Raw genomic sequence first — 12,805 nt, forward strand, 5'->3', positions numbered from 1 at the left:
ACTACATAATGGCTGAAATTTAAAGATAAAGGGGAAAAATACTGAGGAAATCATGGCATTCTATTGCTTGTGCTTTATTTAACATCTAAAGATTAAAGATGTGTACAGAAATCAAGACACTTATTATTCACAGAGTAGTGACCTGATACTTTTCATATAGTACTTACATTGCCTGCAAAGGATCAATACTACACACAACTCCACTGTAGCCAATACAGTAGAAAAGTGTATGTTGTACTTTATTGCAATTCACAGTATCTGCCTATCAGGTGTTGGCTTTCATGAAAAATCAATGCCTTGGGTCCAGAGAAGAGCAAGAAGAATTCTATGTGTCTAGTAACAAGGGAGAATTGGCAAAACTTGTATAGAGCCTTGTGTGAGTACAAGTGTCTTTCTGCTCATGCAAGGCACTTTTGGATGCAACCCATTACTAAACTGGTAATTACTTCTGGTGAAGAACCATCGTTTCAGGAAAAAGTAGTGGGTAAATGTTATTAGCATGCACTTTTGAGAGGCTAATCCTTAAAATGTAATTCCCTAGAGTCAAGCAAGGGTTGTTTTCAGACCCTCCTCTTCATTCTTTATGTTTAACAAAACATTATCTTTATTTGCTATCCAGCCAGAATTTTTTAAAAGAGGGGGTTGAGATGAAAAGATCACCATAGAGGAAGGAACTGCAAAATAAATTAAAAGATCAGAGAGTATATACTTTGACCAACTGCTTTTGAGACCAAAAATATTAGCTAAATACAGCTAAATTTATACGGAGAAGCAAAATGACCGATAAATATTTATCCAATAACCATATACAAATATATGACATTGATTTAACTAGGATGGTGCATGTAAGTGTTTTCTATCATCAATGCCTTACTCTAATTGCCAGGTATGATTTGCTGTGACAACCCTTACAAATAGAATTTCAGTTTAATTGGACTCCTCATTATTTAATAGTAAAAGCCAGAAGATTAATTTTATAAAAGTAAAGTAAAGGACAACACAGTTTACAAATTCATTTCATAAGGAATCTTTTGATGTTGCTTCTGATGAGCCTAGAGATTTCGAGTCATATACAGAAAATACACAAAATGTGTGCACATTCCAAAAGAAAGATGGATTAATAGAAACATATACTAACCAGCTACAATGACACTGTCATTACGAGCTGGACCAAATTTCAGTGTCATCTCATGTTTATGTTTATGGACGGCCAAATGATCCTCGTTGGTAAAACGCTGTGGCAAAAAGTTTTAAAATATAGTTATAAATTTTAATTTCAACTAAAGTGATAACAACATGGAAAATCATTTTCATAACAGGTTAAAAGCCATTAGCAAGATGTTAACAGCTGATTTTTTTTTTTAAATGAAAGTCTGGATGGTACAGTAGGGAAATGATAAAAGTAAGCTTCATTGGACAAAAAGGTTGTGTGTGGTTTTTGTTTTTGTTTAAAATAATCTGCAAGATATCATCAACATATAAATAGCACGAGCATAAATACTAAGAGGTCAATACCAACTTTTGACAAAGGTTTCACTCCACCTATAACCTTGTTTTGATGAGCAGCTGAATAATACCAATATTGTAGTTGCTCAGGCAGACTCACAATGGGATTGTCTGTATACAAATTAATGGCAGAACATTATTCAAGGGAATGCTAGAGAGGGGGGAATATGCCTTTTCTTTAAAATTTCTTATGCTACACTCCCAAGCCTATTTTTGTACTTGGCAAAGCTTAACAGACACTTTGGGGTTTCTTTAGTGCAGCTTCTGAGAAACAAACTTTTAAAAAAATCAAGTGTAAATGCAGGTGCACGCCCCGCTGGAAGCTGGAGATTATACATAATACAGCAGTGCTGCCATTGTATTTTTCAGAATATAAAATTGCTGTTTCCCAAAAATGAAATGCTGGGGGGGAGGGAGAGTAGCCTGCAAGACTCAAACAAAGAAGAAAACATGCAAAAATAACCGATCATTTCTGAAATATTTTTTTTCTGACGTGCCTTCTCTTTTCTCACACTTGTTAATAGTCCAGTATATAGAATGATTTACAAAGGTGAAACTAGTGTACCCAATTTTAAAATATTGAATATTAATTGCTCCTAAGCTACTGCATTACAATGTATTGGCTAAGGCTCCATCAGTATAGCTGGCCATGAGTGTTGCTGAACTTCACCCTATACGCTTTTCACGAACTGGCTAATCTGTTTTAAATCTAGCACTGACCTGAATTATTCTTGCAATGGACTTGACTTGGCATGGCCAGAAAGCTTTCTCTGCTGTCAAAGGGCTTAATGCAGACCACAAGTACAACAGCCCTATTGGCTGTGGTTGTCTATTTTGCATGTCACATTAAACCATAGTTTAAAAACAAACTGATGTGTGCTACTCTCCTGCTCCTGCTGCCACTGTGGATGAAACAAGCCAGAGCCTGGCTTGTCATGTTGTCCCAATCTGAGCTTGTGGTTTGTTTCCTTCACACAAACTGCAAGTGGTAAACCACTGCGATACAGTTTTACGATACATAAATATTTTAACTAAAAAATAAACAGGAACAAACCATGGTTACTACTTGTGGTAGCCAGCTGAGCAGCACAATGATAGTTTACTCTCTCTCTGTGTAAGACTGATATTTAATTAAATCAGTTTTAAACACAGAACTCAGTGGAAAACACATTGCAGAAATGCTACTACAAACAGCCTTAAGAACCATGCTGGTGTTGTTCTAAAGTGACTTCAGGGCTGAGAGAGAAGTTTCAAATGCAGAAAGAAGTAACTGAATCAGTCTAAATGTTAAGTTGCTTTTTTTCAAAATCAAAGAAACTGCATTTAATTTGCTGTTGAAGCTGATTATACCCAAAACAGATTCTACCACTGCAACAGCCATTCCATTACAAGGAACACTGACCATGCAACATGAGCTTCCACTAGGATGCAGTAAAATGTTTTTATGCACTGGGCTCATCTGCATGTCCTCCAAACTTGGTTTTAACTTGCCTGTTCCTGCCTTTTTGGGGCATAAGCCACATGATGTTTCCCCTCTCCTGTTCACATTCTGGATGTCCTGCAGCAAAAACTTGCTTTTCCCCCCCATCCGAAAGTATCACAAACAGTTTTTCCTCACATGCCAATATAATATGCCCATGTAGCACATTAGGCATACCCCGTTTCTTGCCTTGTCTTGGATTTCCTTGCTGTGCCCACAACCATGTCACATAGACTTTGCCCCTCCCTGTCTCATTTTTCTTCTGCTTCTGCCCATTTCCAGATGCCACTTTCTATCCTTTCCAGGTGGATTTACCTGGGAGGGAGCTCCTTCGCACTCAATATGAGTAGGAGTGCCTGACTGCGTTGTTAGCACACTAAACCCAAAGCCCTATCCTCACTCCCTACTCCTCCAACTTGCAAGAGCTCTCCTGCTCACTCATTGCTTCGAAGTGTGTCCAATGGAACTTACTCCCAGGTAAATGGGGCTGAGATTCCAGCCATAGCAAGGGGAGCAAAAATTGGACTGCAACGATAATCCACAATCTCCTCTCAACTTTCTTATGGCTCTTCTTGGCAAACAAACTTGCAGAAGAGTAGCGCAGCCACCCACAAAAACCCCTTTCCCCAAAGCTATTTGTGGGCAAACACACATCTACTTAGTACTAAGTCCTACTGAATTCAGTGGGGCCAACTTCCATGTAAGTGATGCTCGGATCTCAGCTTTCGCAAGGGAGTGAAAGCTGGATTGGAGCACTGCAACTTACAGTCATACCTCGGGCTGCGAACGTGATCTGTGCGGGAGGCATGTTCGCAACCTGCAGCGTTCGCAGCCTGAAGTGCCGCATCTGCGCACACATATGATGCAATTTGGCACTTCTGCGCATGAGCCGAAATCCAGAAGTAACCCCTCCCGGTACTGCCGGGTTTGGTGCGGTCTGCAACCCAAAAACACGCAACCCACAGTGTTCATAACCCGAGGTATGACTGTATTTTCTCTCTTTCTCTCCCCTACTCCTGGCTTTGGGCTGGAACAAACCACACTTCTTTTTCCACCTCCCTTACATCCTTTTCACAAGAATTTAGGATGTATTTATCTGGGAGTCTGTCCTATTGAATTCAATGGGTTGTATTTCTGAATAGACACATTTGGGATTGCACTGTAAAAAACTCAAAATTCTGTCCTTGTCATGCCCCATCAAAGCCTCACGAAGGGAAAGTTCAGAAGCAGATGAAACATCCATCATAGCTGCTCTGGGAAAGACAAGGCTTCATACTGTATAAGTGCTGATAGTAGGGTGAGGTAGAGATGTGCATCACTGAAATGCATTGCTAACAACGATGTTTAGTCAGAGTGCAGCAGTAATCAAACGATGTTATGGAAATACTGAAAAAGAAAATGTAGGGTGCATGTTTCCCCCTAATTTCTGCTGCAAACAGTGACAGAAAGGAGTGTCCTCAACTTTATATGTTAATGACAAGGGTTCTGGGGGTGGGGTTTTCAACATGAAAGTAGATCTGAGAAACAAATGAGCAGAATGCATGGTCCTCATACAGGGAAATGTGAAATCAGTTGATAAACAGCAGTGGTATAGAACCACAGAGGCTATGATGCACAAACAATGCACAAAACGGATTTGGAAAACATGGGGTTTTCAAAGGCTGTGTAGAAGAGCCCATACAGAACAGGAATAAAGGGGAGGTGAAATCCCCTTATAGAAATGAAGATAACAGTCCAGTATGATAAAATACCAACAAGCCTTTTTTATATATAATTAAAGAGAGCTCAAGAAATCACTCGGTAACCTTGAGGATCTTGGTAATTCTTCAATTATTCTATTTTTCTTTGAAATACCATAGCCAAGCTGTATTTTCTGTCATCTACAAAAAACATTTAGCAATTCTAAAAGTTGCTGACATCATATAAAAGTTGTCATCCCCTCTTCATCCAACCCTCTGCACACTGATCCCTCCTTGAATCAAGAGCTCTCATGAAAGTAGTTATTAATGTGTGGTGTTCGAAGCTATGCAGCTTTCATTGCTGGATTGGGGGGTGGTGTTCAGTATAGTCCGTAACACTGCCACACAATGCTCATTTGGAGGCTGTGGTGACAGAGTTCTCTGCTGCCCATCCCAAATAAGCAACGTTGGCTTTCAGAGCTTACAGTGCCATCCATTTAAACAAGTAGTTGAACATGTGCAGCAAAGAAGCATGCAGAGTTTGACTGTTACAGATCTTTAGGCAATAAGTAAAAATGTTCTTAGGACTCAAAATGAAATGTAAACTACTTCCTCCGATATAACAAATGTTTCCCTGTATTACCTGTCCACATCCAGGGGCAGTACATAAAAAGGGTTTGTCATCACTCATATTCCACAGGTCCTTGTATTACCTACATTGAAATAACAAACATATCCAGTGAGTCAGGGCAATTGCTCTAAGTCAACAAACTAACATCCTCCACAAATGCAAGAAGAAAGTTGGTGTGTATTGGCATTTCCCCCCTTATAAAATGTCTCTTTATGACCAAGTCTCAAAAGCAGCAGTATTTCAACAAACACTTTAACAGTTTTTAAGGTAGGCTTCCAAAATCATGTGAGGAACACCATGAAAGCCAAATAGTTTATGGTATTTATGTCTCGCAGATGTGAAACTGAATCTGACACATTCCTCTGCATGGCAAGCTGGGAAACATTTCTGCAAAATATAAGATATCCAACTGTGGTGGCCCACTCGCACAAATGAGACTTCTCCTGCTCTCTACAGCCCCCACATCCCTCCAAATCTGCTATGGAGGGTTGGGAAACATCTGGGAAAGGTGGGGGAAGACAGGAAGGGGAACTCCCATTGTGTCTGCTGGCACAATGTTGGAACTTGCTCACAGAAGCTGAGTTGTAAAACAAATTATAAATGTATTAAAACATGCGCATATATATATATATACCTGGCAGATTTCACATGTAAGCCAAATTTCATAAGGTAAACGATTTATTATAGCCTCCTTTTCATGACAGTGGTTCTGCAAATCAAGAAGGGAAAGTCAATTATTAAATTAGCTCTTTTTTTTTTACCATATCTTAAATGGTTGGAGAGGATGCACCCGATTTCCATGGGAATGGTCTATTCTGCGTCAGTGCCTGTACCTTAACTCTGGAATCAAACATTCTCTAATAAAAAGATTGTCCTTACTGAATTTATTTCCCCAACAACATTATGAGGTAGATTAGACTAGAGGTGGGTTCATGAAATAATTCTGCCCCAGTAAATACTCTTGACAATCCCTGGGGTATGATGGATATGGGCAAACATGATGAACTAGATGAATGTGAATATGGAAAGCAGTAAATTCTATTATCATGATGGCACTTCCTCCAGCTTACAATCATAGAACCTTTGATGGCAAAATCCATAAAAGCCTTGTTTACACATTATGCTTGCCCATGTAAACATGAACCTGGAGAAAGTCAAACCTACTCATAGGGAATAAAATGTATACTCTGGACTTATCCTTAAAGATAATTATAAGTCTCAGCAAGCTTCCTATTTGAACTATCCCATCTCATCTCCTATCCCGACACTCTCCAGAGCAGGGGTCAGCAAACTTTTCCGCTAGCGGGCTGGATCGCCCATGCGCAGGAACGCGCACACTGGTACGCATGCGCACACCCCTCTTTCCCTGCTGGCTTTTGGAGCCATGGCAGGGGAGCCGTTGTTATCTGCAGCTTCCAATTGGCTGCAGGAGCTTCCTGCAGCCAATAGGAAGCCGTAGCTCATCCTGGAAGTCAGTCCCTGCACAAGCTAAACTGGTGCGCCGCGCTGGTTTAGCTCTGCATGGGGACTGACCGAGCGGACGCCAAGGGCTGGGGACCAGTTTAATGACCCCCTTGGGCCGTATGTGACCTGCGGGCCGTAGTTTGCCGACCCCGATCCAGATTATCACTCTGTTGCTAAGAAATTAAGATGTTATCTAATTCTATCCCTTGCAGATCAGTTATACTATGCCAGTATTTATCTGGATTTGACATATAAAATGCATGAAGCCAACGGTTCTTGATACAATAAGCAATATTATTCATTTGTAGAATTATATATTTGTAGAAGCACTGAAAAGTTGTTCTTTTCAGATGAACCAAAACAGAGAAGGGAGATAGGTAAGATCTGTCTCAAGTTACAGTACATGTGACAGCAGCAGGCTAGCAAGTCTAAGTCTGTTTTGCTTATTCAAGTAGTGAGCCCAACTGGCAGAAAAAGCAGGGAAAGGAAGGTAAGCAGCTGGGTAGTATGTAGTTCTCACCTACATACTTCCATATACTCTTAAATACAGACTTGATGAATAGTTGAGAGATAGATGGCTTAAATATCCAGATCTGCCAATGTCATGTGCAATTTGAACCTTGGTATAATGATAAAAAGAAGTTTATAAAGGTGACCAAGACAACAAGGAAGTCAAGCCAAAAAAAGCTTTATAGTAATCCCTTTTTATAACCAGAACAAAAACCTATTTTTATCCTGGTTATATAATGCATTAAAATTTTCATCAGTATTTAAGATCTAACAAACTTGAGTTTTTAATACAGCAGCCACACTTTTTTCCTTGACTGTATTAAGCCTTCATTGGGGAGGAGGACTGAGCAGTGTAATGAAAGGCCTAGTATTCTAATGAATTAGGGCTCACCAGCAACTCCCAAGACTACCCTAGCCATCGGGAGAAGGGGGGAGCTGCGCCACTTCGCTGGCGGCATTCCCCCGTTCCCCCTTTGTTTTGACAGCTGGGGGAGGCTTGGGAGTAGTGGGCAGGCAGCGCACCGCATATCCGCCATGGGTGGCTCGCACCGCCCCGTGGGCAGCTCGCTCTGCCCCCGGCTGCAGGGCACGCGCGCCGCTCCATGCACCCGAGCGGCTATCCTGTGCCTGGGAGGGCACCCTCTGTGCCTTGCCCCCTCAGGAGTGCCCCTGCCCTGGGCAGTGCGGGCATATGTTCCACCGCCGCCTCCACTTGTGCATCAGAACCACCTTCCTTTCTTTCCACTTCAGTTCAACATACTATCCCAAATTCTATTTTCCTTCTACCAACAGGAGTGTTCAATGGATCTATAGTCTGCTGTTAATAGGAGCTCTTTCATTTGCAGAAGTCATACTCAGGATACAAATAATAATAATAATAATAATAATAATAATAATAATAATAATAATAATTATTATTATTATTATTTATTATTTGTACCCCGCCCATCTGGCTGAGTTTCCCCAGCCACTCTGGGCGGCTCCCAATCGAGTGTTAAAAACAATACAGCATTAAATATTAAAAACTTCCCTAAACAGGACTGCCTTCGGATGTCTTTTAAAGATAGGATAGCTGCTTATTTCCTTCACATCTGAAGGGAGGGTGTTCCACAGGGTGGGCACCACTATCGAGAAGGCCCTCTGTCTGGTTCCCTGTAACCTCGCTTCTTGCAATGAGGAAACCGCCAGAAGGCCCTTGGCTCTGGATCTCAGTGTTCGGGCTGAATGATGGGGGTGGAGATGCTCCTTCAGGTATACAGGACCGAGGCCGTTTAGAGCTTTAAAGGTCAGCACCAACATTATCTGTGACTTTGGTTAACCAATGCAGCATCAACTGTATTGCTTTCAATGGGCAGAATTCACCTAACAAGTCCTGTCAGCAGAAGCCCTAAATAAGGATTTCCTCTTGCTGATGAGGCCTCCCCCAAACGTGTGTTCCCCACAATTGGCTTGGGGCAGATTAGGAGACCTCCTGTAACAGATTGCAGTGGGAGGGTAGGGGGATCATTCTGCCTTGCAAACTGAAATGCTTGCGCTGATGGAACGTTCAACATAGTGTGATAGAGAAATCCTCCTGAAGATAGAACAAGCTGCTTTAGTAATCCATGCCTGCTATTGAAAAAGCCAATGTCCAAAGTCTAAAATGTGCCATGAAATCCCCAAAGGCATAAGCACAGTAAAAGTGATTTTTAAAAACTATTTTAAGAAGAAATATTGATCTATAAAGAAACTGTTAAGTTACTTTCTAACGAAGAACAATTAGAGGCTCTCCAGCAAAATGGCAAGTTCTATTCCAGCACTGGTGAAAGCCAATTGCTACATAATATTATAAATCCTGATATTAAAGCAATTTGAGAGTGGGTTAATAACTGTTGTTCTCATGTTACAACTCATTCAGTTCTCATAACAGTTCTTAAATCCCCTCCCTGACATGTGTTCTTAAAGAAGATAAAGGAACAAGAACAAAAAGTACAGCCCCTTCCACACGTAAAATGACTAGCTATCCAGTTTGCACATCATATTAAACCATAGTTTATTTTAAATTATGATTTAATCCTAATGAACAACATATTACTGCACAACGCTCAAAAGTCCTCACTTCACTTCTCTACTCCAGGAGAGAAGCAAACCCGAGGATGGCTTAGAATGAAATGCCAAGAAGCAAACTATAAGCTAGCTAGTACAAGTGAACAACTCATTCTTTCACATCACTGGATAGTGCCCCTGAGCCAAGCAATAGCACATTGACCACCATAAATGCAAACACAAAGGCACTGCAAAAGAAACCTTTTCAAAGCAGAGGTAGGCGATATTTTAGTGGCCAAGGAGAAGATAACAGGAGCAGAATCCATGCATAGCCTGCTCTTTTAATTTCTTTCTTTCTAATGGTTTTTATTAAAGATTTTCTTGGGTAACAAAAAGGTATTTCATTGCATGAAGGGCAAATAATGGCACCTCAAGTCCAGATGGTATTTTATGGTATTACTAAAAAAAAAAAGTGGTGTTATGAGCCATTAAACCTCGAAAATACACTTTTTCCAAAAGGTTTCCACAGTTTTGGACACAAGTATACAAATTATTCAGAAACTTTGAAAGGAGGGAAATTTCTGTATTTATAAATCACTGCTTCTTCAACAAACACACTATATATTTATATCTACTTCTGGTAAGATACTTTGAGAAATACATCTGTTATTAAATTTCGCTTTCAGTTTAAGTGCATTCCTAAAGACACTACTAAAGAAATGTCATAATTGAGGGAAGCCATTCTGAACAGTTTCTTCCTATTACACCAGGAGTGCATATGAAAGTATTTTCATCTACCGATACACTAGAATATTGACAATAACTGGGGAATTGCAAACTGCAATAGGTCAGTGGTTTTCAAATTTTCTACCTTCAGGGACTTTTTCCTATATCAACTTGTCTAACTAGGGAACCTCTGGACATTTCTGAAAATCCTAGGGCTCTTGGGCCTTGCTGTCACCCCATCTGAAAGAACCGTACACCCTAAAACACAGACAACATTCTCTTGGGGTTGGGCATTGCAAGAGATATATGAGTAGTGGCTGCCAAGCCACCTTTCAGCAAAACTTTTTTGCCTTTAGCATTCTTCGCATTCACAAACTGCTAATAAGCTCTTTAAGCCTCAGGTTCTCCCATAACATAGTTTGAAAATCAATGAAGTGGATTATCACATAATTTTTAAGCAAAACTCTTTCAAGGCTCAGCCAAATGTTATAAACTTTAGCTTTGTATCTTAACATACAGTTTTCCAAGTATCAATACTTTTGTTAATGCTGGCTTCCCCACTTTGGTGTGCTAGATATTTTGGAGTATACAACTTTCATCACCCCCAGCCACCATAACCAACAGTCAAGGATTATAGAAACAGTAATCTAGCAACTTCTAGAGGGCACCAGGTTGGGGAACGGCGCTCTTAGCTAAGACTAATTGTTTTCACAAGGAAGCCATGTTGGTCTACTGCAGCAAAAACAAAGAGTACTGTGTCACCCAGAAGACTTAAACAAATATTATGGTATATGCTTTAATGGGACAGAGTCCACTTCTTCTGATGCATGAAGTACTGTCCTGATTATTTATTTTATGCACACCCACAAGTACATTTGAGGGTGGGACCAGATTGTAAACAGTAAGGAAAATTGGAAAGCAAAGGCAGAAATAATTATGCTATTAATAGTGACCATTCACAAAGCAGTGTTGATAACACAAACACTGTTGTGGCATTGATAAGTTAATCAACAGGTGTAATAAAAACCTGCCACCCTAATTCATGCTACAAGTGATAGAACTGAACCTCCTGATTAAATTTGGCAGACTGTCACTTTGTTCAGCAACAGTCATTCCCCCATCCTCCTCCCAAATGACTGGGAGGATTTCAGAAGCCCTTGCTTCTACTTTTGATTAATTGAGGTTTGCCATGTCATCTGCACCAACAACGTGTGCAAGTTCCTCTAGTGGCTTATATGACCACAGTTATAACAACTTCAGGTGTTATTGTGCTACATGCATTTGATAAAGTACAGTGGTACCTCGGGTTACAGACACTTCAGGTTACAGACTCCGCTAACCCAGAAATAGTACCTCGGGTTAAGAACTTTGCTTCAGGATGAGAACAGAAATCGTGCTCTGGCGGCGCGGCAGCAGCAGGAGGCCCCATTAGCTAAAGTGGTGCTTCAGGTTAAGAACAGTTTCAGGTTAAGAACGGACCTCCAGAACGAAATAAGTTCTTAACCCAAGGTACCACTGTATTCAATTAGTTACAAAACTGCTTGCCATGATAAACTGCTTGTTTCTGGCAGGGTTTCTAAAACCTTTAAAGCCAAGACATCCCTCTAGACTTGCTCTTGCTACTTCCATGAACATGCCCAGCACCAAGTATTTGTTCCCATATAAACACACAAGGAGAAATTTTCCTTTAATTATGTGACATGCAAACCTGCTGCTGCGCAAAAGTACCTGCTTCCTGAAACATGTTGTCCCCATCAGCCCAATCATCTCATGCAAGGCTGTCTTGCCTCTTTCCTGGAGACATCAGTGAATGTAATGCCAGAATTCTGCTAGGATGTATTAATCTGTTTGGCTCAGGAGTCTCTGCTTCTCTGAAACTTTAAACACATCCGCACTCTTCTGTGTCAACAATCCCAGTTTGAGAATCTACTGATTCTCTTGATTTACAGAATTATCTATATCAACAGAATGCATCTTGGCCACCCAATCAGAATGATCCGCATGCTCTATAACGTAACAATCACCTTACACTTTAGAGAACACTAAACAATTGTGTATGTGTTCTGTGTGTTCATTCCATAGTTAGTTTATGCTGCTACTAAAAAAAGCAGCTTTGAAATTATAGAAAACTCCCATCCCATAATCATCTACCCACAAGCCAATGGGAACAAGGAGGTGGATTATCTGAATGGAAAAACTGAAGACAGAATTCTACAATTCAGTAAAGATATTCCTATACTCCAGAATCATATACCCAAGAAAATCCCTCAGAGATTTAACAGGAGATGCAGAATTGGTTATTTTATATAAAGGGCAATGGGGAAAAGAATGAACACAAATACACCTGACCTAAAACGCATCATAGTGGTAATGAAGCAACTTATAGAAGAAGTTTGTTCTGAGATACCAAGGTTGTAAAACTTTAAACAACTCAGATATGCTGTATTATGCTAACTTCACACAATATTCTAAGTCAGAAGGCAAGGCATGTCATTCTCTTACTGCTCTACAGGAAGCAAATGTTCTTTGGCTGAAGGATGGGATGGAAATTCCTTAAATAAACAAATACAGAAGAGGCGTCTCCAATTTCCTTGCCTTCTTATCAGTAGACTATGAAGAACCACAACGTAACTTACCACTACTACTTTATCAAACACTACCTATCAGGGAACTAAAATGTGGAATGAGACACAGCCTGATAACTAAGATTTGTGGTACAACAGTCTGATAACTGAGATTTGTGGTACAACCAGCAGTCACCTTAGTAGCAGCCTACCAGCAGCC

General features: G+C 40.4%; 1 protein-coding gene across 4 annotated transcripts in view; it reads right to left on the reverse strand.

The window, feature by feature from the left end:
* The window catches only part of ATF2 (activating transcription factor 2), a 38,793-nt gene that overhangs the window by 24,868 nt on the left and 1,120 nt on the right, over positions 1-12,805 (reverse strand). For 2 of the 4 annotated variants that reach the window (XM_083630900.1, XM_083630901.1), the window contains exons 2-4: positions 5,931-6,005; positions 5,309-5,378; positions 1,139-1,235 (exon numbers count right to left, since the gene is read on the reverse strand). In XM_083630900.1, the coding sequence (XP_083487026.1) occupies positions 1,139-1,235; positions 5,309-5,356 (145 nt within the window). In that variant the 5' untranslated portion in view covers positions 5,357-5,378; positions 5,931-6,005. The remainder of the gene's footprint in view (positions 1-1,138; positions 1,236-5,308; positions 5,379-5,930; positions 6,006-12,805) is intronic. The other 2 variants (XM_083630902.1, XM_083630903.1) reach the window with 1 other exon arrangement.

Source organism: Podarcis filfolensis (genome assembly GCF_964270895.1).
Source record: "Podarcis filfolensis genome assembly, chromosome: 1".
NCBI classification, from domain to species: domain Eukaryota; kingdom Metazoa; phylum Chordata; class Lepidosauria; order Squamata; family Lacertidae; genus Podarcis; species Podarcis filfolensis.